Raw genomic sequence first — 21,728 nt, forward strand, 5'->3', positions numbered from 1 at the left:
AGCACTTCTTTCTCTTAGTTTTTTTTTTTTCTGGAAACTTTAGGATTGTATCTCTATGGTATTTTTGAGTTTTACACTTAATGTGCCTCTGTGTGTGTGTGTGTGTGTGTGTGTGTGTGTTTCATATATTTGGTGGGCCTTTTACATCTGGAAACTTGTCCTTTGGCTTGAGGTTTCTTCTTCGTTTTTGCACTATTTGATAAATTGTTTTCTTGTGTACTCTCCTGGAATTCCTGCTAAGTGGATGTTGAACATCCTGGATTGTGCCCCTCTCTTTCTTCCTGTCTTCTCTCCCCCTCCTGTCTCTTTCCATCTCCCCCTTTCTTCCTTCCTATGCTTTTCTGTTTTACAGCTCTTATCTTTTTATTCTGTTCTCAAGGAGAGTTCTTCAGTTTTATTTTCCAGTCCTTCTCCTGAATATTCAAATTATTATTTCTGCCGTCAGTCCAAAAACATATTCTTGCTTGCTGAATCTCCTTCTCCCCCCCCCTTCTTTTTGGTATTTTTGTTTCATGAATGCAATGTCTTCTCTCTCAGGCTACCAGTTATAAATGTGTTTTGAAGTTTTATTCTGTTCTCAGCATAGTTTGTTTACCCAAAGTTATTTTTCTCTTTGTTTTGTTCTGTGTCTTCTGTGATGGAAGCTTAGCTCAAATATCTGGTGATCCTTGGTTGTCATTTCATGTTTAAGAATGAGGCACTAAAAAATGGATTGGAAGGGTCTGTTTGTGGGTCAGGATTTGTCAATTGGTGGCCTTCACTAGAGTGATTGTGCAGGAACTCAACTGTTTCTTTGGGGGAGGTGCCCTAAATATCAGCATTTGCAGGTCTTTTCTTTTGGGCCAGTAAGTTTCTTCAGAGACAGTATTCATAGCTCTTTCGGGAGTTGGGGGAGTGGGATGCTTGGCTTTTAGCCTTCTGGGAACCTGCCAGAGGAAGAGGGTGGATGATTTTCCCAATCTGTAAGCAGACCTTCTCTGTGTCTCCAGACTTTACTTGACTCACTGTGGTCCTCAGCTGTGCCTGGTTTCTGGAGTTCAGGTCTTCTCTTGTTGAACTGCTCTAAGCATTAAATCATATGGTTAGGGAGGTACCTGGACTCTAGGTTTGGGTAGGGATCTGATTGTTCCTTACACAGACTTTGAACCACCTTACTCTTACCCCCAACCCTGCAGTTAATCTCACTGCCCCACCTCATCCCCTACCCACGTTCTTAGTTCTTGAGGCTTTTCAGCACTCTACAGCTGGAGTCTGCTTACTTTGTTGGCTCTCACCCCATAGGCAGTTAGATTCTGTAGTAACTTAATTAGCCCATTTCCAAGCACTTTTCTTCTTCCAGACCTGCATTTGAATGACTAGTATCTGCCCTACAGCCTGCACCCACCTCTTGGTAGTACCCAGATTCCATCTTCTGAAAGAATATCAAGGCTTTTTCTCTGGAGGGTTTTCACTCTTGGAAATTCATTTCATTCTACTTCGATTGAGAAGCTAATTTGTTGATCTTCTCATTTCACATGTACCTAGCCAGACTGGAAGTGTTATATATAGTATATTTCACCTTCATATAAAAGAAATTTTCATTTCTGACTTTGTAATTTTAAGAATTTTGAACACATAGTGAGGTTATTAACTTTGACTGCGATTATTAGGAATGTAACAATTAGTAAAGGCCTATTTCTGTGGCTGTATATTTTTTGTATATGATTTAAAGTCTTAATTCAAGATGTATATATATATTAAAAAAAATAAGTTGATTTGCAGCTGCATTGGGTCTTCATTGCAGTGTGTGGGCTTTCTCTAGTTGTGGCGGGCAGGGGCTACTCTTCGTTGTGGTGCATTGGCTTCTCATTGCGGTGGCTTCTTGTCGTGGAGCACGAGCTCTAGGTGTGCGGGCTCAGTCATTATGGCTCATGGGCTTAGTTGCTCCGCGGCATGTGGGATCTTCCCAGACCAGGGCTCGAACCTGTGTCCCCTGCATTGGCAGGTGTATGCTTAACCACTGCGCAGCCAGGGAAGTCCCCAAGATGTATGTATTTTTTCAGTGTTCCACACCCTTCCAGATCAGTTTTAAGTTTAAATGTCAAGTTGGGAAAAATTTTTTAATTGCTTATATTAGGGATACTTTTTGTTCCATGTATATTTTGAAATATATTTATTTGTGTATTTATATATATATTTTACATAATTATACATATTAAAATTTTAATAGATTTTTCTGCTCCTATAAATATTTGATTTTATAATAAATTTCACTGACTAAAAGGTATCTGTTAGGTAACACACCAAAACTTGTATCTGGAAACAAGTATGATTTTTTTTTAATTCATTGACTTCATTCAAATAATTTATTTTTATGGTAGAAGTTTTGCAGGTGAGAAGCTTAAATACATTGGTTTTAGGGCCCTGTCAGTTACCAAAATTCAAGGATGCTCAAGTTCCGTATATGAGTGGCGTAGTGTTTACATATAACCTATGTACATCCTCCTGTATATTTGAAATCATCTCTATATTATAATACCTAATACAATGTAAATGTTATGTAAATAGTTGCAAATACAATGTAAATGTTATGCAAATAGTTGCTGGTGTTCAGCAAATTCTAGTTTTGCTTTTTTGGAACTTTCTGGAATTTTTTTTTCTTGAGTATTTTCAATCCACTGTTGGTTGAATCCACCCTTGTGGAACCCATGGATAAGGAGGGCCTACTGTATATAGATAAAAGAAGTCAAAGTATAAGAGGGTGGAGCTATTGAGGGAACACAGTATGCATTTCTCTACTGGCTGTTCATTTAGATGCAAGCTTTGTGTTTTTGTCCACTGTATTGAAAAAGTGGAAGAATTTGATTTCTGAGATTGTATGTTGATAATCATCTCTTATATTAAGAATAACGTTAGTTATTAAAGAAGTAACACCATTTGTGTGAAGTAAACTGTGGTAGCTTCCCCCCCCCCCCCCAAATACAGCTGTGAATTTAGAAGAGCTTAGGGCCCTGAGCAATATGAAGAAGATGGATATAATAAAACCCAGGGACTTCACTCGTGGTCAGAACTGTGTAGCATTCATCAGCCTTTGTCTCAAATGTAAAACTAAAGCAGCTGAGTAGGAGCAGTGGTGATGGCTTTGTCAAGAGACTGAGACAGCAGAAGAGAAAACTAAAGCTCAGTGGTCTGAGGTCATTTAGTAAAAAAAAAAAAAAAAATGATGCCACCATTTCGTGGAGTCTCTTCTTAGTGCCAGGCGTGTCACACATATTCTCTCATTTACCCTCACCGATCACTTACCACTTTTTAATAGAGAGAAAGCTGAGCTGGGAAGTTCAGTGATTTGTTCAGGGACTCATGACAAGTAAGCATGGAGTTGGAATTCAAACCAGGTTTGTAAGAGCTTAAAACCTGTAACTTTTTCACCATACTGTGTTACTAGAATTTGAAGGCATCATCTTTTGGTAGGATGGCCCAGAAATTGATGTGTTCAAGATCCTAGTCAGTCAGGAAAACATTGATTTATACTTAGGTTAAGACATAAGGAAAAAACCTTGGTTTAATAAAATATAAATTAAAGACACTCCATTAAAAATGGTTTTTAAAATGTTTTATCACTTAGAAACTCACACACCAGGTATCAAACTCAATTGAAGGAAACATCTCTTTGTTTTGTTCCAGGAAGATAAAGTGTTTTTGTGTTTTGGCCAGGGGTTAATGTGGAGATTATTTCATTCCAGGAGGGATTTGATCACTGTAGTAGTTTTCTATTGCTGCTGTACCAAATTACCATAAGCTTAGAAACTTTAAACAATACAAATGTATTATCTCTTAGTTACTGTTGTTCAGAAGTCCAATATGAATCTCACTGGGCTAAAATCACGTTTCATAGTGGAGGCTCTGAGGAAGAATCCAGCTCATTCAGGGTGTTGACCAAATCCATTTTCTTGTGGTTGTTGGACTAAGGTCCCTGTTTTCTTGCTGGCTGTTAGCCTGAGGCCACTCTCCTGTCCCTGCACGTGACCTCAACGTCTCAGGAACTACCAACAACTTGTCACATCCTTCTCATGATTGAAATCTTCATTGTAGGAAAGCATTTCCCATTGTAGAAAAGTATTTCACATGACTCTTTCAGATCCTGAGCCTTTTTAAGACCTGGAAATGCAGTGGGACATCTGATGCACAGGCATTTAAACAGCATTTAAAAGATTGGGGGTTGTTAGGGTGTGGAGGGATTCTAAAGAGTGAGGCTTATAAAATGCCCTCTGATTTAGAGACAGAATTTTTTCCAAAGGCTTTTATAAAGAAGTCTTGTTTTTCAGGTCTACTTTTTGTTTAAAATTTTTGTTTCTATTTGGTACTTGTTTTTTTATTTATCACCTACCTCCTTGTCCCTAGTACTTGTGTAATGCTTAGCACATGGTAGCTTTTCAATAAATTTATTGACTTACTCCTGGAGTGCAACTTACCCTTGCACAAAACATCTTCTGCAGGTATGGACTGATGTGTTGGATTTTTTTGTTTTAATGATTCGAGACTGGAGGTAACTATCCTATGACTAGATTGTCTGGAAGTTTTTTTATACTTCCTTTAGTTTGTTTCAGGACCTCTCACTTTGCTTTCTTTTTATAGGTTTATTGAAGCATAGTTGACATATAATAAACTGCACATATTTAAAGCATGCGCTTTGATACATTTTGATATATTTTACACCTGTGAAACCATCACCAGTATCAAATGAATACAGTCATTACCCTTAAAAGTTTCCTTGTCTGTAATTACTCCCGTTTTCCCTTCTTTGTGCAAGTTATACATACAACTACGATATGACCCAGCCATTCCACTTCTAAGTAGTCATCCAAGAGAAATGATGCATATGTCTGCCTTAAGACTTGTACTAGAATGTTCATAGAAGCTTTATTCATAATATCCTAAACTGGAAATGGCACAAATGTCCATCAGCAAGTGAATGAATAAACAAATTGTGATATATCCATACAGTGGACTACTATTCAGGAATAAAAAGGAACATATATTTAGTTTGAATTGAAGACTGCCATATTTGAAGCAGATTTGTTTCCTTTGTTGCATTTCTTATTTTGTATTAAAATTGACTTTCATTTCCTTGGCATACCCCATTCCCACCCCATGGAGGAAATATTAAGAAGTTAGTTATAGATGAACCATAAAAGGATGTAAGTTATATTTGGATAATTAAGGGTTGATTATTCCTCAAAAACTTACAAGTCAAAAATGGTCAGTATAGTTTGTTCTGCTACAGGACTTGTTTCTGTAACACCAAATAGCTTATACATGGTCAGTAAGTAAGAAATGATGGGGCTTCCCTGGTGGCGCAGTGGTTGAGAGTCCGCCTGCCGATGCAGGGGATACGGGTTCGTGCCCCGGTCCGGGAAGATCCCACATGCCGCGGAGCGGCTGGGCCCGTGAGCCTTGGCCGCTGAGCCTGCGCATCCGGAGCATGTGCTCCGCAACGGGAGAGGCCACAACAGTGAGAGGCCCACATATCGGGGAAAAAAAAAAAAAGAAGTGATGTCAGTGATGGTGTGTGGGTTTATTATGTAAGATTTTTCATTGGCAAGAAGAGTAGAATAGAGGGAGTAGAATTTAAAAGGAAAGGAAAAAGCCCTCAGATTGGCTGCTGCACAGACAGATGTTCTTTCAAGTGTGGTTTAAGAACAGCAGAGATTAGTCCCTGGAAAAACGAACAAGCTAGTTCTCGCCCCAACTCTGGTCAGCTCCTGGAGGCCCTCCATACCTGCCGGTTCCGTACCTGCAGGTTCCAACTTGGTTGAATCCACGGTTGCAGAGGGCTGACTGTACTGCACCATTTAATATGAGGGACTTGAGCATCCACAGATTTTGGTATCTGGAACCAATCCCCGGCAGATACCTGTACTTACTCCTGTGCCCACCTTAACAACAGCCTCAGTCTCCATTTTTTTAGTGCCTGCAAATCTTTATTTTAACTTTATTTAGTTTTTGTTGATTGTCATTTCCTGAGGCAGTCCCCAGCCATGCTGAATTGCTTGCCTGGAGTTATCCGTTGTACCTCCTGAGGAGCCAACTGTTAATTTTTGTTGGACTCAGGTTACAAAGTTGCATAAATTCTGAGTACTCTGCTAATTGTACCCCCTTTATTTTTTACTTTGCAGGATGAGGTTTTTTTTTCAAGAACACATCAGTGGCATTCAAACAAAATACAAAAATGTTAAAGTAGTTTATTTTAAACAATTTCCTGGAAATGTGTTTCTTAGTGTTTTTAGCTAATACTTAAATCTTGGTTACTATGTGTCAAGTGTTCTAAGTGCTTATCAAAGAGTATCTCATTTTATCCTCACAACAATGCAATTTAATGAGTCTGGTATTATCCTTATTTTATGGATAAGGGAACTGAGGAACACAGGAGAGGAGTAACGTGCCCAAGTTCACACAGCACAGTCTGGTTACATAGAATGTGCTCCTGACTCCTGAGCTACATTGCCTTCTGCACCATGTTGAGTATAAATTAGATTTTAGTATGATTTTCTTACGTAAGTCAGAGTGGTAGTTTTACAGCGAATTAAAACCTTATCAGCATTAAATTAGGTGAAAAGAGTTGCAGTGAACACATAAGGACAGCATAATAGCTTTATCTATTCACTGTTGTGACCTCTCCCGTTGCGGAGCACAGGCTCCGGACGCGCAGGCTCAGCGGCCATGGCTCACGGGCCCAGCCGCTCCGCGGCATGTAGGGTTCTCCTGGACCGGGGCACGAATCCGTGTCCCCTGCATCGTCAGGCGGACTCTCAACCAGTGCGCCACCAGGGAAGCCCAATGATGTCAAATTTAAACACTGTTCAATTGTTACAACAGGTTTTTTTGGAAGTCTTCATTTCACTTCGTTATTTATGGTTTTAAATTTCTTCTTAGGCATATCACACCTGAAAAATTTTATGTGGAAGCTTGTGATGATGGAACAGATGATGTACTTATCATCGACCGTGTGTCCACAGAAGTTACACTCTCAGGTATTTCATGGCCAGATTTAGAAGTGTCTAGAAAGATTTTACACTTAAGTTGCAATAGTTAAATTAATGAGATCCATGTGAGTGTGTGGATATCTGAGTGTCTTCTTAGAAAATTTTAATTCTTGCTACCTCATTTGATTTTTATGCATTAATTTTATACTTTTTCCTTTTCATGAAAAGGAGAAATGATCTTGAAAATTTTAGGTAGCATTTTACTATTCATAAGGATTTAAAAACTTTCTTTATTTGTTCCCTTATCAGTACCGTAACAGGATTGGTTTTGTTGGTATGTTAGGTTCCTTTCTAGCTGTAAGATTTGAATTATTTGAGTGTGAGAAAGTTGTTTTAGCATTAAGTGTGTGGAATGTTAACAGCTGATTTGGTTTCGAAAATATTCATGACTATGAGGATAATTTAATAAATGAAAAATAATATATACATCACTGGGTAAAACTTGTGTTTTAGGCAGAATGATTTTCCTAAGCTTTATCTATCTATCTTATCTAATCAGTCCAGTTATAATTTAGCTTTGCTTCTTTGCAACTTGTTTTTCAATTGTGTGGAACACTGATTTCTGACTAGATTAATGTGAAGTAATTTTGGTAACGAATTAATGTATCATGTGATACCACATTTAGAATTTCATGTTTAAAAATTTACCTCTAGATAGTGTTCTGTATTAATTTTTTTCTGAAGGGCAGTATTTGAGTAACCATAGAGTAGGCATTCGGTAAATGGTAAATATCCTTTGAACGGATTAAGTGAAACATGAAAATATTTTGCATAGGATACTAAAGTGTAAGAAAGGTAGGACTATAAATCTCCATTTCCTTGGTTGTCTGCTTTTTCTGGTAAGCTTTTCCTTTGACCAAATAAAGTAAGAGCTGTTTTAGCTTGATAATTTGGCATTTCCTGTGACTGTTGCTTGGTGACTGCGCTCTCAGAATAGCTGACTGATGTTGACCACCCTTAGTGTACTTCTGAAGTTTAGTCCCACTACTTCTTTATAACATATTGATTCAACCCAGTGTCTTTATTTTTTTGGAGGGGAGGCGGGCTGGGCGTGGTGGGCCTTGCCACGAGGATCTTAGTTCCCCGACCAGGGATCCATCCCGTGCCTCCGGCAGTGGAAGCTCGGAGTCCTAACCACTGGACCACCAGAGAATTCCCTACCACCTAGTGTCTCATAAAAGCTTTAGTATGGATGTATTTTCAATTATTTTTTGTCTTTTCAGTGACATTTTATTTGTAAGTAGAGAATGCAGACCCATTTGAGTGGACAAAGCTAAAGGTTTTGAATAGTTTGGATGTAAAAATGATAACCGAACAGTCATTGGTAGACACATGAAGAGATACTTTGACCTGAAGCTAGTGATGATGAGGGGCTGTCGATCACAGTTTCTCTGGTAGTTTCCTTTTACCATTGGGAATACAAACCATTGCCACCGAAAGAGGAATTTTTTTTCTTCCCTGAAAAACCAACATAGTCTTAGGAATTATCATAGTGTTATTGCTGTTACGCTCCAGTTAATGTAACTTACAGCTGTATCAGTAGTACATTTATGTTTATCAATGATCTCAGTATATTCAGAATCTTCTCTGAGCTTTAAACTGCACTGGTATTTCCATTTTTCATGGTAATTAATTATGGCATAGTATTGCTAAGTAAATGGAATTATTGAGAGAAACAAGTGAATTTTAGACCTTATTCAGAATTAGTTTATTTAGAAAAACAGGGCTGCCTTTAAGAAACAGGACTGGAGTTTACAGCAGTGTTTCAAAATGGGTCCCAGGCTGATAATTAAACTGTGACTGAAAGAAAAATTTTATAGCCACATAGGTTTGGAAAACTTTGAATTAAACAGTGGAACAGCTTTCGTTTACTGTAGGCCTTCTCAGAGCCTTTAATTTCCTACTGTGCATTGTGACTCTGGGAGAAGGAGTAGAGTTAGTATGGATATAGCAAAATAAGTTTCTTTGACTGGGAGACCCTACCTCCCCCCTTTTTGGGCATTATTCCCTAAACTAGAGTTGTACAAAATATGTTTTGTGAAACACATTGGCTTAAAGTTTAACAACTGTGAAATGAACCTTGTAATGTAAGGTAGTCTTTATTAATAACGGCATTATTGATAAAATCGCAGCTAATGGTATTGCCTCCCTGGATACCTGTATCAGTTTCTTTTAGACGTGAACAGGAGGCTTTTCCTTCCTCCTCCCCTCTTGAATCTTGGCCTCCATGTCTCACATTCTTATTAGGGAATTAGGCGAGTCTTTTTTTTGCATTCCATTTGTTGCATGTTGAGATTAAAATCTTGTTTCAACTTCCATTTACTTTCTAATTCTCTTAAAGGGGTAAAGATTTGGTTTCTGACAAGAGATTGAATAAATTTGGTTGAAAATTGGCATTGGAAATAACCCTTAATTTACGTCGTGAGGTTGCTGAAGCATGTTACTTTTGGCACCATATTCTAGACAGGCAGAGACCTTTATATGTAACATGGACATCTTTGTTTTATATTCTGCCAAAGTGGAGGTCTAACACTAATGAAGGAATATTGTTTTCTTAGAACAAAGCGTGCATATTGAAGTAACCATTGAAATGAAACTACATTTCTCTTTCAGTTGGTGAGCTTTTTCTAAGTGATTTTTCTTTACTTTCTTCTTTAAAGTCAAGAAAGATATTCCTCCTTCAGCTGTCACAAGACCAATATTTGGTATACTGGGCACAATTCATCTGGTGGCAGGTAAGAAAAATGAGCTAAGATGGACAAGAAGGTAATTAAATCGATGCTATTAGAGTATAAGATGAAGGCACACTTTATATCTTGCTTTAGGCAATAAATCTGTAGGTGTTTGTCATTAATTTATACCCCAAATAGCAAGTGGTTAAATTTGTAAGCCTGAGGTTCTATTTTTTTTTAATTAATTAATTAATTTATTTATTTTTGGCTGTGTTGGGTCTTGGTTGCTATGCGCGTGCTTTCTCTAGTTGTGACGAGCGGGGGCTACTCTTCATTGTGGTGCACAGGCTTCTCATTGCGGTGGCTTCTCTTGTTGCAGAGCACGGGCTCTAGGCACACGGGCTTCAGTAGTTGGGGCTCGTGGGCTCCAGAGCACAGATTCAGTAGATGTGGCACACGGGCTTAGTTGCTCCACGGCATGTGGGATCTTCCCGGATCAGGGCTCGAACCCATATCCTCTGCATTGGCAGGCGGATTCTTCACCACTGTGCCACCAGGGAAGTCCTGGACCAGAGTATTCTAAACCTTCAACTCCGTGGCTCTGTGTTATTAGGAAAGTGATGGTTTTTAATCTAAATTTTATTTCATTGAACTTTTGAAAAGTTCCTATCGTATCAGGCACAGTGCTGGATGTTATTTATAAAAGATGCAAGTCCCTTTTGTCCTGTAGCTTACAGTTGAGTGAGAGAGGCATTTAAATAGTAAATTACTGCAGAACAATGTAACAAGTTCTAGGAGAGAGATGTACATAGGAAAACTTTCAGGGAGGGCACTTGTGGTTAGAGCCTTGAACAGATGTGAATAATTAATCTAGTGGTAAAGGCTTACCCTGGTTTATTTGTGGGAGGAGGAGGTGGCCAGGATCAGGGTTGGTGTATTAATGCATGGTGCTGGGATCGCTTCTTGATTCCTGACCACTCATCTTCGGAATGTTGCAGTAGCCAGTTAGTTATACTGCCCCAGCACATTTCTCTACCATTTAGAATGACATGAAGGACATGGGAGGTGTAGATATCTGCAGTGGCCAGATATTATGACCTATGATGCTTTAAGCTACACATCGGGAAATGCATTAGCAGAGGCCCGTATGCTTTGGGGATGACAGGAGAGTGAGAGAGAAGCGTTTTCTGTCTGTACTTTCCATCTGCTAGGATCACTGCTCTGGTTACCAAAAGCTTTTACTTTTATCTTTCTGAGAAAAAATTTGATCTTTCAGTAAAAATTTGTCTAAATAATATGCTGGTCTTTCTATTCATAAATTATAAGATTGCTTTTCAAAAAGTATGGGTCCTTTATCTATTTAGCACAGCTCTCGCCTTTATTTATTTTGGCTGCGCCTCAAGGCTTGCAGGACCTTAGTTCCCTGACCCGAGATCAAACTTGCACCCTCGGCAGTGAAAGCGCGGAGTCCTAACCACTGGACTGCCAGGGAATTCCCGTAACTCTTGCCTTTAAAGAATAAGGACTGCTATTTCTGGCTTTACAGTTGCCTTATTTCTATTTATGTGTACTTGGCTCTGCTTTTTTGCAGGTAATTATCTAATTGTCATTACCAAAAAGAAAAAAATAGGTGAATTTTTCAATCATGTAATCTGGAAAGCAATAGATTTTGATGTCCTTTCTTATAAGAAGACAATGTTGCACTTAACTGATATTCAGGTAAGAACTGGAAGCACTTACTAATTGCAAAATCCAAAGAAGTCCCGTGGGGTGGATGGGGAAGGGAGGTGGAACACAAAGAATGTTTGATGGATTTCTTTTAAACCTAATTATTTAAACAATGCATAGAGCATGGTCACTCTACATACCTAGCCCTAAAGTGTATTTTTTTAAAAAACTGTTCATATATTTTATTGCACTTGGGTTTTTTTTAACTGACTCAATTCTTAGATATGAAATTTCATACGAGAGAAAAGGACAGACTGAAAATACACGTGTAGTCAACACGTAGATTTAACTTCATATCATTTTTGTGAAGAAATAAAATATTAAATATCTTTCCACCATTGAAAGCAGCTATACTCCAATAAAGATGTTAAAAGAGATAAAAATAAAAGGGATGCTCCTATATATTACTAAAAAAAAAATTATCTTTGAAGTTCCACTCATCCCGTTTCATTCCCTCTTTCCCTAGGGAGAAAGCTTTCTTCAGTTTTGCCACATGGGAATATAAGTGTGTGTGCATGTGTACACGTTCAAGCAGTCCTCTTTTTGCACAGTTCCTATATGCATGGATTTCAGTTACCACAGTTTAGTTAACACCAGTTCCCGACAACACAGTTTAAATTTCAGTTACCATGATATATTGACTAAAGAATTAGCTCACCAAAGATGAAAGTGCAATGAAACAAAAAATGACGACTCTAGAAGTGAAATTCAAACTGAACATGAATAGAGTATAGAAGAAATAGCTGATGGTGGGAATAAGAGACTCTGGATACGCAGCCAGAGGTCTCAGTGAAGGTGATGTTATCGACATGAATGGTCAAGTGGTTGTGATGAAAAGGTTGAACATGTCCCAGAGCAAGTGATGCCGGTAACAAACTTCACGCTAAAGGAACTCACAGAAGTGTTTCATGATGTTAATAGTACGAAGGATTAAGTGTTAGAAGCTAGTTCAGGCTTAGATGTACGACAGTTCATCAGGGTGTAGAAAAGATGGTATCATAAGTTACATGATGAGAAGAATGCAAGCACTGTTCAGGCTACTCTTGATAAATTTTGACCAGAAGTAAAATACTTTTAATTATCAGTGTTTCAAATGACAGTATACTAAACAACGTTTTACTATTTTTTCATTTCCCTATACATTTATAACTTACAGTAGGAGAGTTTTTAATGTGTTGATTAAAAAAATTTTAAGTCACGAAATGATCCTAACTTTCCTATTGATTATTAAGATAGTTTAAGATTATTAAGATTAAGATAACATCGTCATTTTTATAGTCCCACCCTATCATGCAAAGTGAAGATTGCCTGTATTCATATTCAAACAATATCTGTTTTTGCTTGCAGTATATTTTAAAACTTACATGAATGGCATTAACCCTGTTCTAGTTTTTGAAAATTACTTTTTTAAGTCAACATTATGTTTAGAGATTTACATCTGTTGAGTACTTGTTTTCTAAATGTACTTTATTTATAGTATTTGCTTTTTAAAAATTTTAAGCTGTATTTTTATTCCCAGGATTACAAAAAGTTTGTTTTTAAAAGAAAGCTAATTATTCTAAAATATGTATCTTACCTATGATAAACATTAAAAAAAAAATCAGTCCTAGCACTATTGTCTTATTGACTAAGTAAAGCTGTAGAGTATGGTTTTTATACTTTAAACTTAAAATTTCTTTCTTACTGTATATATATCTATCAATATATTAATAAATTAATTCTCTATGAGACATGATAATTTAAGGCAATAAAAATGGTTGTTTTCATTTAATAGCCTAGTAATATTTACTTGAACAGTTTCTTCTTTATTGCTATAGTTTGTTTTCAGCCTATGTAACTAATTTTAGCATTCCTTGCTGTATATGCTTTGCTTACTTATACCTTTTGTTTTTTTACAAAAATAGTGAGGCCAAATTAAAAATTTTGTATGTAGATTCGTAACATGAATTAACATGTTAATCATCTGCTAAACATTAAACAGTAACAAACATTAAAAATTATTTTTTGAAACAAGGATAAAAACAAATGTCAATCTTGGTATTCATTGGGAAAGCCAGCTAAAATGATTATCAGAAAATAAATAGATATACTGCTTTTACTGGATCTTCCTTTATTGCTTATTGAAGTATAATTGACTTACAATATTATATTAGTTTCAGGTGTACAACATGGTAATTCAGTATTTTTATGCATTTTAAAATGATCACCATGAGAAGTCAAGTTACCATCTGTCACCATACAAAGTTACTAAAATATTATTGACTGTATTCTGTATGTTGCATATTATATCCCCATGACTTACTTATTTTATAAATGGAAGTTAGTATCTCTTAATCTGCCTTACCTATTTCATTCATCCTTCCTACCCCTCCCTCCCCACTGGCAACCACCAGTTTGTTCTCTGTCTATGGGTCTGTTTGTATCATTTTTTTCCTCTTTTTAAATTTTTTTTATTGGAGTAAAATTGCTTTACAATGTTGTATTAGTTTCTGCGGTACAATGAAGTGAGTCAGCTATACCTATATCCCCTCCCTCTTGGACCTCACTCCCACCACCCGCCCCTATCCCACCCATCTAGGTCATCACAGAGCACTGAGCTGAGCTCCCTGTGCTATACAGCAGGTTCCCACTAGCTAGCTATTTTACACATGGTAGTGTATTTATGTCATACCTAATCTCCCAGTTCGTCCCACCCTCCTCTCCCCCCTGCTGCCCGTGTCCACATGTCTGTTCTCTATGTTTACATCTCTAATCCTGCCCTACAAATAGGTTTATCTGTACCATTTTTCTGGATTCCACATACATGCGTTAATATACGGTACTTGTTTTTCTCTTTGTGGCTTACTTCACTCTCTATGACAGACTCTAGGTCCATCCACATCTCTACAAATGACCCAATTTCATTCCTTTTTATGGCTGACTAATATTCCATTGTATATATGTACCACATCTTCTTTATCCATTCGTCTACCGTTGGACGTTTAGGTTGTTTCCATGTCCTGGCTATTGTAAATAGTGCTGCAATGAACACTGGGGTGCGTGTATCCTTTTGAATTATGGTTTTCTTGTCAGTGTCTTACAGTTTTCTAATGAGAGGTCTTTTACCGCCTTGGTTAGATTTATTCCTAGGTATTTTATTCTTTTTCATGCAGTTGTAAATGGGATTGTCTTCTCAATTTCTCTTCCTGTTAGTTCATTGTTACTGCATAGAAATGCAACAGACTTCTGTATTTTTAAAATTTATTTATTTTATTTTTGGCTGCATTGGGTCTTCGTTGCTGCATGTGGGCTTTCTCTAGTTGCGGCAAGTGTGGGCTACTCTCTGTTGTGGTGCGCAGGCTTCTCATTGGAGTGGCTTCTCTTGTGCGGAACGTGGGCTTTAGACATGCGAGCTTTAGTAGTTGTGGCACGTGGGCTCAGTAGTTGTGGCTTGCAGGCTCTAGAGTGCAGGCTCAGTAGTTGTGGCGTGTGGGCTTAGTTGCTCCACAGCACGTGGGATCTTCCCGGACCAGGGCTTGAACCTGTGTCCCCGGCATTGGCAGGCAGATTCCTAACCACTGCGCCAGCAGGGAAGTCCTATTCTACTAGTTTTTTGGTGGCATCTTTACTTTGGGGTTTTCTATAGTATCATGTCATCTGCAAACAGTGACAATTTTACTTCTTTTCAATTTGGGTTCCTTTGATTTCTTTTTCTTGTCTAATTGCTGTAGCTAGGACATCTAATAATATGTTGAGTAAAAGTAGTGAGAATGGGCATCCTTGTTTTATTCCTGATCTTAGAGGAAATGCTTTCAGCTTTTCACTGTTGAGCTTGATGTTGGCTGTAGGTTTGTCATATATGGTCTTTTTTTTTTTTGGCCCCGTCACGTGGTTTGTGGGACTTTAGTTCTCCGACCAGGGATTGAACCTGGGCCCTCAGCAGGGAGAGCACGGAGTCCTAACCACTTGACCGCCAGGGAATTCCCTGGTCTTTATTAATAATGTTAAGGTATGTTCCTTGTATACCCACTTTGTTGAGAGGTTTTATCATAAATGGATATTGGATTTTGTAAAAAGCTTTTTCTGCATCTATTGAGATGATCATATGATTTTTATTCTTCAGTTTGTTAGTGTGGTGTATCATATTGATTGATTGGTGGATATTAAACTGTCCTTCCGTTCTTGGGATCAGTACCACTTGATCATGGTGTGTTATCTTTTAAATGTACTGTTGAATTTGGTTTGCTAATGTTTTGCTGAGGATTTTTGCATTTGTGTTCATCAGTAATGTTGACCTATAATTGTCTTTATCTGCTTTTGGTATCAGGGTAATGCTAGCCTCATGGAATGAGTTTGGAAGCATTCCTTCCTCCTCAATTATTTGGAATAGTTTGAGAAGGATAGGCGTTAACTCTTCTGTCAACGTTTGGTAGATTCACCTGAGAAGCCATCTGATCCTGGACTTCGTTGGTAGTTTTTTGATTACTGATTCAATTTCGTTACTGGTAATAAATCTGTTCATATTTTCTGTTTCTCCCCGATTCAGTCTTGGGAGATTGTACGTTTCTAGACATTTATCCATTTCTTTTCGGTTGTCCATTTTATTGGTGTACAATTATTTGTAATAATCTCTTATGATCCTTTGTATTTCTGTGGTGTTGGTTGTAATTTGTCCTCTTTCATTTCTGATTTTAGTTAGGCCCTACGTCCTTTTTTCTTAATGAGTCTGGCTAAAGGTTTATCAATTTCTATTTATCTTTTCAGAAAAACAGGTCTTAGTTTCATTGTTCTTTTCTGTTGTTTGCCCTGGGGTGTCCCGGCACTGGTGCCGGCCTGCCGGTGGGCAGGTAAGCCCCTGCATTAGTAGGCCAGAAGGAGGACTCCAAAAGGGCACTTGCTAGCACCAGTGTCCTCGTGGTAGAACAAACTCCCTGAGACAGCTGCTGCCAACATCTGCATCCCCAGTAGCAGTCCCAGTTGCCTCCTGCCTCTCCAGGAGGCTCGCAAAGATCACTAAGTGGGTCTGACTTAGACTCCTTTTAAATGCCTCTATGCTATAGGACTTGGAGCATGTGAGATTTTGTATGGGCCCTTTAAGAGTGGAGTCTCTGTTTCCTACAGTTGTTCTGCTCTCCTGCACACAAACCCTTCTGGCCTTCAAAGCCAGACATTCTGGGGGCTTGTCTTCTTGGTGCAAGATCGTTGGCCTCAGTAGCTGATGTGGAGCTCAGACCCCTTGCTCACTGGGGAGAACCTCAGCAATTGTGATTATTCTCCCCATTTGTGGGTCACCTACCTGAGAGTGTGGGTCTTGACTATACCAGGTCTCCACCCCTCCTACCCATATCATGGTTTCTTCTTTATATCTTTAGCTGTGAAAAATCTGTTCCACTAGTCTTCAGGTTTCTCTCATAGATAGTTGTTCTGTGAATAGTTGTAGTTTTGGTGCACCTGTGGGAGGAGGTGAGCTCAGGGTCTTCCTACGCTACCATCTTGGCCACTTCTCTCTCTCCTGGACTTTTCTTTTCAGTCTTTGCTTTTTTTTTTTTGGTAAAGAATTCCATTTTACTTCCCAACTAGCCCAAACCAGTAAAGTTTCTTAGGAATGAGGATGGTATTGTTCTCTCATTATTGACTCTCTGTTACTGGGCCCCTCATGAATTTATGTTTTTCTTCTGTCAAATGAGGATAATTAATGCTAAACTAGCAAGGGGTTGCTGTGAAGATAAAGGAGAATCTCTGTAAAGTGTCTGGGACGCAGTAGGTCATAACGTAAGGTGGTGATGTTGTGTTAAAGTAACTCTTCTGCCCTTTAAAGTAAAAATTGTGAAGGATACCAATGGGAAAGGAGGTCTCCCTAATCAGTTAATATAATACCCTATGGTGTGGAGCATTGTCCATATATCAGGAACTGTCCCAGGTCCTGGGGAAATGGTGAGCATCCTGCCCAGTCTTTGAGCCAGTGGCATTTAACAGGGCTGAACTTTCAGGTTTTTATTTTCACTCTTTTGTCATGTTGATAGATTCCTTTTCAAGTACAAGATAGACTGATTATTTGCTCTCCTTTGTTTACAGTTACAAGATAACAAAACTTTCCTAGCAATGATAAACCATGTCTTGAGTGTGGATGGATTTTATTTTTCAACGACATATGATTTGACCCATACTTTGCAGCGGCTGTCTAACACTAGTCCAGAATTCCAGGAAATGAGTCTCTTGGAAAGGGTAAGCTTAATCTTCAGTTATTATTACTTTTTTTTAATTTTAAGGAGCTTTTCTCTATTTCATCCATAAAATACATATTGATTTTTCTCAGTCCTGGCTCTATCAGGATCATGTATGGGGCTTTGAAAGTATACCATGTTTCAAATAGACATCTCATTTCCAAATTCAGGACCCCAGAATCTGTGTATGTTACACAGACAGGATTGAGAACCACAGGGGTCCATTTTTAGAAATCTAGCTTAAACATGAATGTTGGTAATTTCCTAGCTCTCTGTGTTCTGTGTTGTAACGGTTATTAGCATTAGCAACATAATTGTACTTGTAAAATTAATGTTCTAATGGATGATGTTCTTTCTGCAGTGGTGCTTTTTATGGTTTTTACAAGTAGAAAAGTAAAAACTTAAGAACTTGAAAAATATGCTTTTGTTTAGGGTGGGGTTTTTGGTTATTTTATTGACTTAAGTGTTTCTTTAAAACTGGACCTCAGGTGATTTCAACATAAAATTTCTGCTGTTCAGGAACCTAGATAATTGCTGCCTTGATTTTTTGTTAGCAAAAGTAGATACGTTTAGGGGACAGACAGCAGTTAAAAGGCTGCTGTCAAAAAAAAAAAGTCAGTTATCTGTTAGTTTGGACCATACGAAATTGCGACTAATTGACCATATTTGACCAATAAAAATGATCATTTTATATAGCTCAACCTATATCTTTTTTTTTTTTTTTTTTTTGGCTGCATTGGGTCTTTGTTGCTGCGTGTGGGCTTTCTCTAGTTGCGGCGAGCAGGGGCTACTCTTCATTGCAGTGCACAGGCTTCTCATTGCGGTGGCTTCTCTTGTTGCGGAGCACGGGCTCTAGGCGCGCGGGCTTCAGTAGTTGTGGTTCGTGGGGTCTAGAGCACAGGCTCAGTAATCGCAGCGCACGGGCTTAGTTGCTCCGCGACATGTGGCATCTTCCCGGACCAGGGATCAAACCCGTGTCCCCTGCATTGGCAGGTGGATTCTTAACCACTGTGCCACCAGGGAAGTCCTAAATCGATATTTTAGTTGACTGGCTTTTTAAAGACTTTATAGTCTATAATTTTGTAAGATTATATGTAGGCTTCAATGTAAGTTTAGACGTAGGCTAAGCAATGAAGAAATTTGGCTTTTAACTGCAAAGAGACTCTTGCTTTTTTGCTACAGTCTCCATTCGGTATGAAATGTCTCTCAGATGCCTGCCATGTACCAGGCACTATACTAGCCACCGGCCACGCAGGATGAAAAGACATGCCCCTGCCTCTCGGGAGCCTGCAGTCTACTGGGGAAGTGGAAGTCCAGGCAATCACAGAACAAGGGACAATTGCTGTCACAGAGATAGGTACCCAAGTGTGGTAGGATCCTGAAGGAAGGCGGGACTCACTCTGTCTGGGGGAGTCAGGGACGACTGTACAGAGGAAGGTGATTTTTGAGCCGAGACTTAATGATGAATAGGCCTTATTGATGAGGCGGCAGTGGGAGAAGGAGGGTTCCAGTCAGAGGCAGTGGCAATATTAGGCTAAACTGAAGAAGAAGCCATCTCATCTGTTGGGATGGGAGGGAATTTTTTGTCAGCTAATCAGAAGAGTCAAAGTTACCATAACTTGGGGAATCACAAAAGTGATAAGTGAATCATATATACTATAAACATTTTATCTCAACTTAAAACATAAAATTTTACATTGGTCAATTTTTTGATGTAGGATCATAAGCTTTTCTTTGTTTTTGGTTCCTTGATTCCTAATTGTCTTTCCTGTATAAATTATATCCATAATGCTTTCCAGTTTGAGTCTCTTTAAAGATTTTGACACTTACAGAGCAGTCTGTTTGCAGAATACCATATATTTTTACTATGTTTCTCCAGTCTTTTATAGTTGCCATTTTTACTCCTAATTCAACAGAAGTTTTGTTTTTAGCAACTTGCCTTTTATCAAGTTCTGTTGTAAATCATTCAACTTTATAGAAAGATCAGTTTATTTTTAAGTCATATTTCACTGATTTATAAAATAGTTAAATTATGTTATGAATAATAAGAAAAACTGGCACAAACTGATTGGGAACACACAGTCTGAATCTCAGGAAGTGTACCGTTCAACTGGTTATGCCTGAGTGCAAGAGCCACTCCTCGTGACTTTCTGCTGGGGACGGGGGACAGGGGAGTGTCCGTTGCTGTGTTTTATAAAGAGAATGAAGAGAATTGGTTAGTCTACTGAGTTGTTGAGGGAGTTTCTTCTGTATAGTTTGAAAGTCAGAGTGGCCAAAGATGAGAGCAGAGAGTTAAGTAGGGGTTGCCAGATTCCAGGACTGGTTAGGCCATGTGAAGATTTGGTTCTTTAGATGACTGTGAACCAGTGAAGAATTTCCAGCAGACAGGAGACGTGTCATGTTAGACAACTGTTGGCAGCATGTGGAGGAAGGGTGTGAAGGGCCAGGCTAAGGCTTGAGGCTAGGGAGGCTGTTTTAGTAGTTGGGATGCCATCAGGTGTTAGCCAGGGGTGGTGAGAATAGATATGTAGAAGAGGAAGTGGATCTGGAAGGGGATTTAGGACTCGGTGGTTGATTAAATAGAAGAGAAAGAGCCTGTGGGGACTGTCAGGTTTCTGTATGGGCCAGCAGCACTGGCTTGAGGCAACGAGACAGGGATACCCGAAGTGTTCTTTTTGCAGCATGTCAAAGAGACCTGCTCCTAGCCACCAGGTGGAGACATTGATTGTTATACTTTTCTTTCTGTAGAAACTCAAATTGGCAGGAGATACTGAATACTAATCTTAAAACTTCTCTCTTAGGCAGACCAGCGGTTTGTATGGAATGGTCATCTTCTAAGAGAACTTTCTGCTCAGCCAGAGGTAATGTACACTAAATAAAACCAGCTTATTTGTTACAGTTCAAGTTTTAATTGAATACATGTTATAAAATGGCTACCTAATCGCCAAGGATTTTGGTAAAGAATTCTAATTTAACTCTGTTTATAACTTACGGACTTTGATCCGATCTACCCTCCCACATCATTGTAGGTTGAAGAAGCCTAATTATTTTACTCAGATCTTCTATAGAAGCCTTAAATAAAGAAAAAAATACCTCAGTATAAATACATTGCTTTCTATAAGTGAGAGAGAGAGAATGGGTCTTGGTAGATGAATAATGTTAGAAATCGGGCCAGAGCTAATTCCCCAGGCAGTGGAGAGCTTTGCATTTGTCTTCCTATGGGAACCTGACTCCCTTCAGTCACCCAGGATAGACATGCATAGGTGTCACCTTCCTCTGTTCTTGGTTTATACAAATGAGATGTAAACAAGGAGGCCACCTAGGAAGCATAATGTATTGAATCTAGGTAAACAGATTTGCCTAATGGCATTATCCCTTGGCATTTGCTTTGCTTTTTTGGGAAAAGTAGTTTAAACTGCAAACCATTAATGTGGAGATATCTTTTCCCTGGAGCAGTGAACTTGTTGCGGGCAAAGACTGAAAAGGAGGGAGATAAACATTCTGCAACTTCATGTAGTTCCATTAGTGTTCCAAAATCTGGAAATGTTCAAGCCCAAATGATTGTAGCACATACTTAATTTTTTTTAATTAAAAAGACAATGTTACACTAGAGAAATGTCTTTAAAATTAAAAGTTACCCATAAGCTTACTACTTTGTTTTATTTGTATATTACCTCCCCATCTGTAAATATATTTTATATAGTGCTTCTTTTTGTTTATTATTTTTGAAGTATATTTATTCCTAAACATAACATACATCTTCATTTCAGGTCCATCGGTTTGCTCTTCCGGTATTATATGGCTGTATCCTTACATATTACTCTTTAGTTTTCTAGCAGCCTTTATTTAAATATTATTAGAATTTAGATTTAAAGACAGTCTCAAATATTACATGAGGAGAGTATTTTAGAATTAGTAGAAATCTCTTTTGATAATAATATCAAACCATTAACATAAAATCTTAGAATACTGGTTGTAAATGACCTTTTTCTTTTAATAGAATAAACTCTTTAGACTGACTAATGCTCTCTGGGGCTGGTGTTTTAAAAGAAGAAATATGTCCACTGTGTTTTGGCTTTATTAGACTTTGTATCAATAAACAA

The 21,728-nt window shown here is 38.3% G+C and overlaps 1 protein-coding gene across 37 annotated transcripts in view; it reads left to right on the forward strand.

Moving 5' to 3' along the window:
* Window positions 1–21,728, forward strand: part of SACM1L (SAC1 like phosphatidylinositide phosphatase) — a 97,337-nt gene that overhangs the window by 9,887 nt on the left and 65,722 nt on the right. For 33 of the 37 annotated variants that reach the window (XR_012334583.1, XR_012334584.1, XR_012334585.1 and 30 more), the window contains exons 2-7: window positions 6,913–7,010; window positions 9,683–9,757; window positions 11,286–11,413; window positions 17,477–17,626; window positions 20,427–20,486; window positions 21,396–21,429. Coding sequence is in view for 2 of the 37 variants with exons in the window: in XM_019946776.3 (XP_019802335.1) it covers window positions 6,913–7,010; window positions 9,683–9,757; window positions 11,286–11,413; window positions 17,477–17,626; window positions 20,427–20,486; window positions 21,396–21,429 (545 nt within the window). In the remaining 35 variants the exon portion in view is untranslated. Of the gene's footprint in view, window positions 1–6,912; window positions 7,011–9,682; window positions 9,758–11,285; window positions 11,414–17,476; window positions 17,627–20,426; window positions 20,487–21,395; window positions 21,430–21,728 lie in introns of those variants that run through there. The other 4 variants (XR_002178722.3, XR_002178723.3, XM_019946779.3 and 1 more) reach the window with 2 other exon arrangements.

Source organism: Tursiops truncatus, chromosome 10 (genome assembly GCF_011762595.2).
Source record: "Tursiops truncatus isolate mTurTru1 chromosome 10, mTurTru1.mat.Y, whole genome shotgun sequence".
NCBI classification, from domain to species: Eukaryota; Metazoa; Chordata; class Mammalia; order Artiodactyla; family Delphinidae; genus Tursiops; species Tursiops truncatus.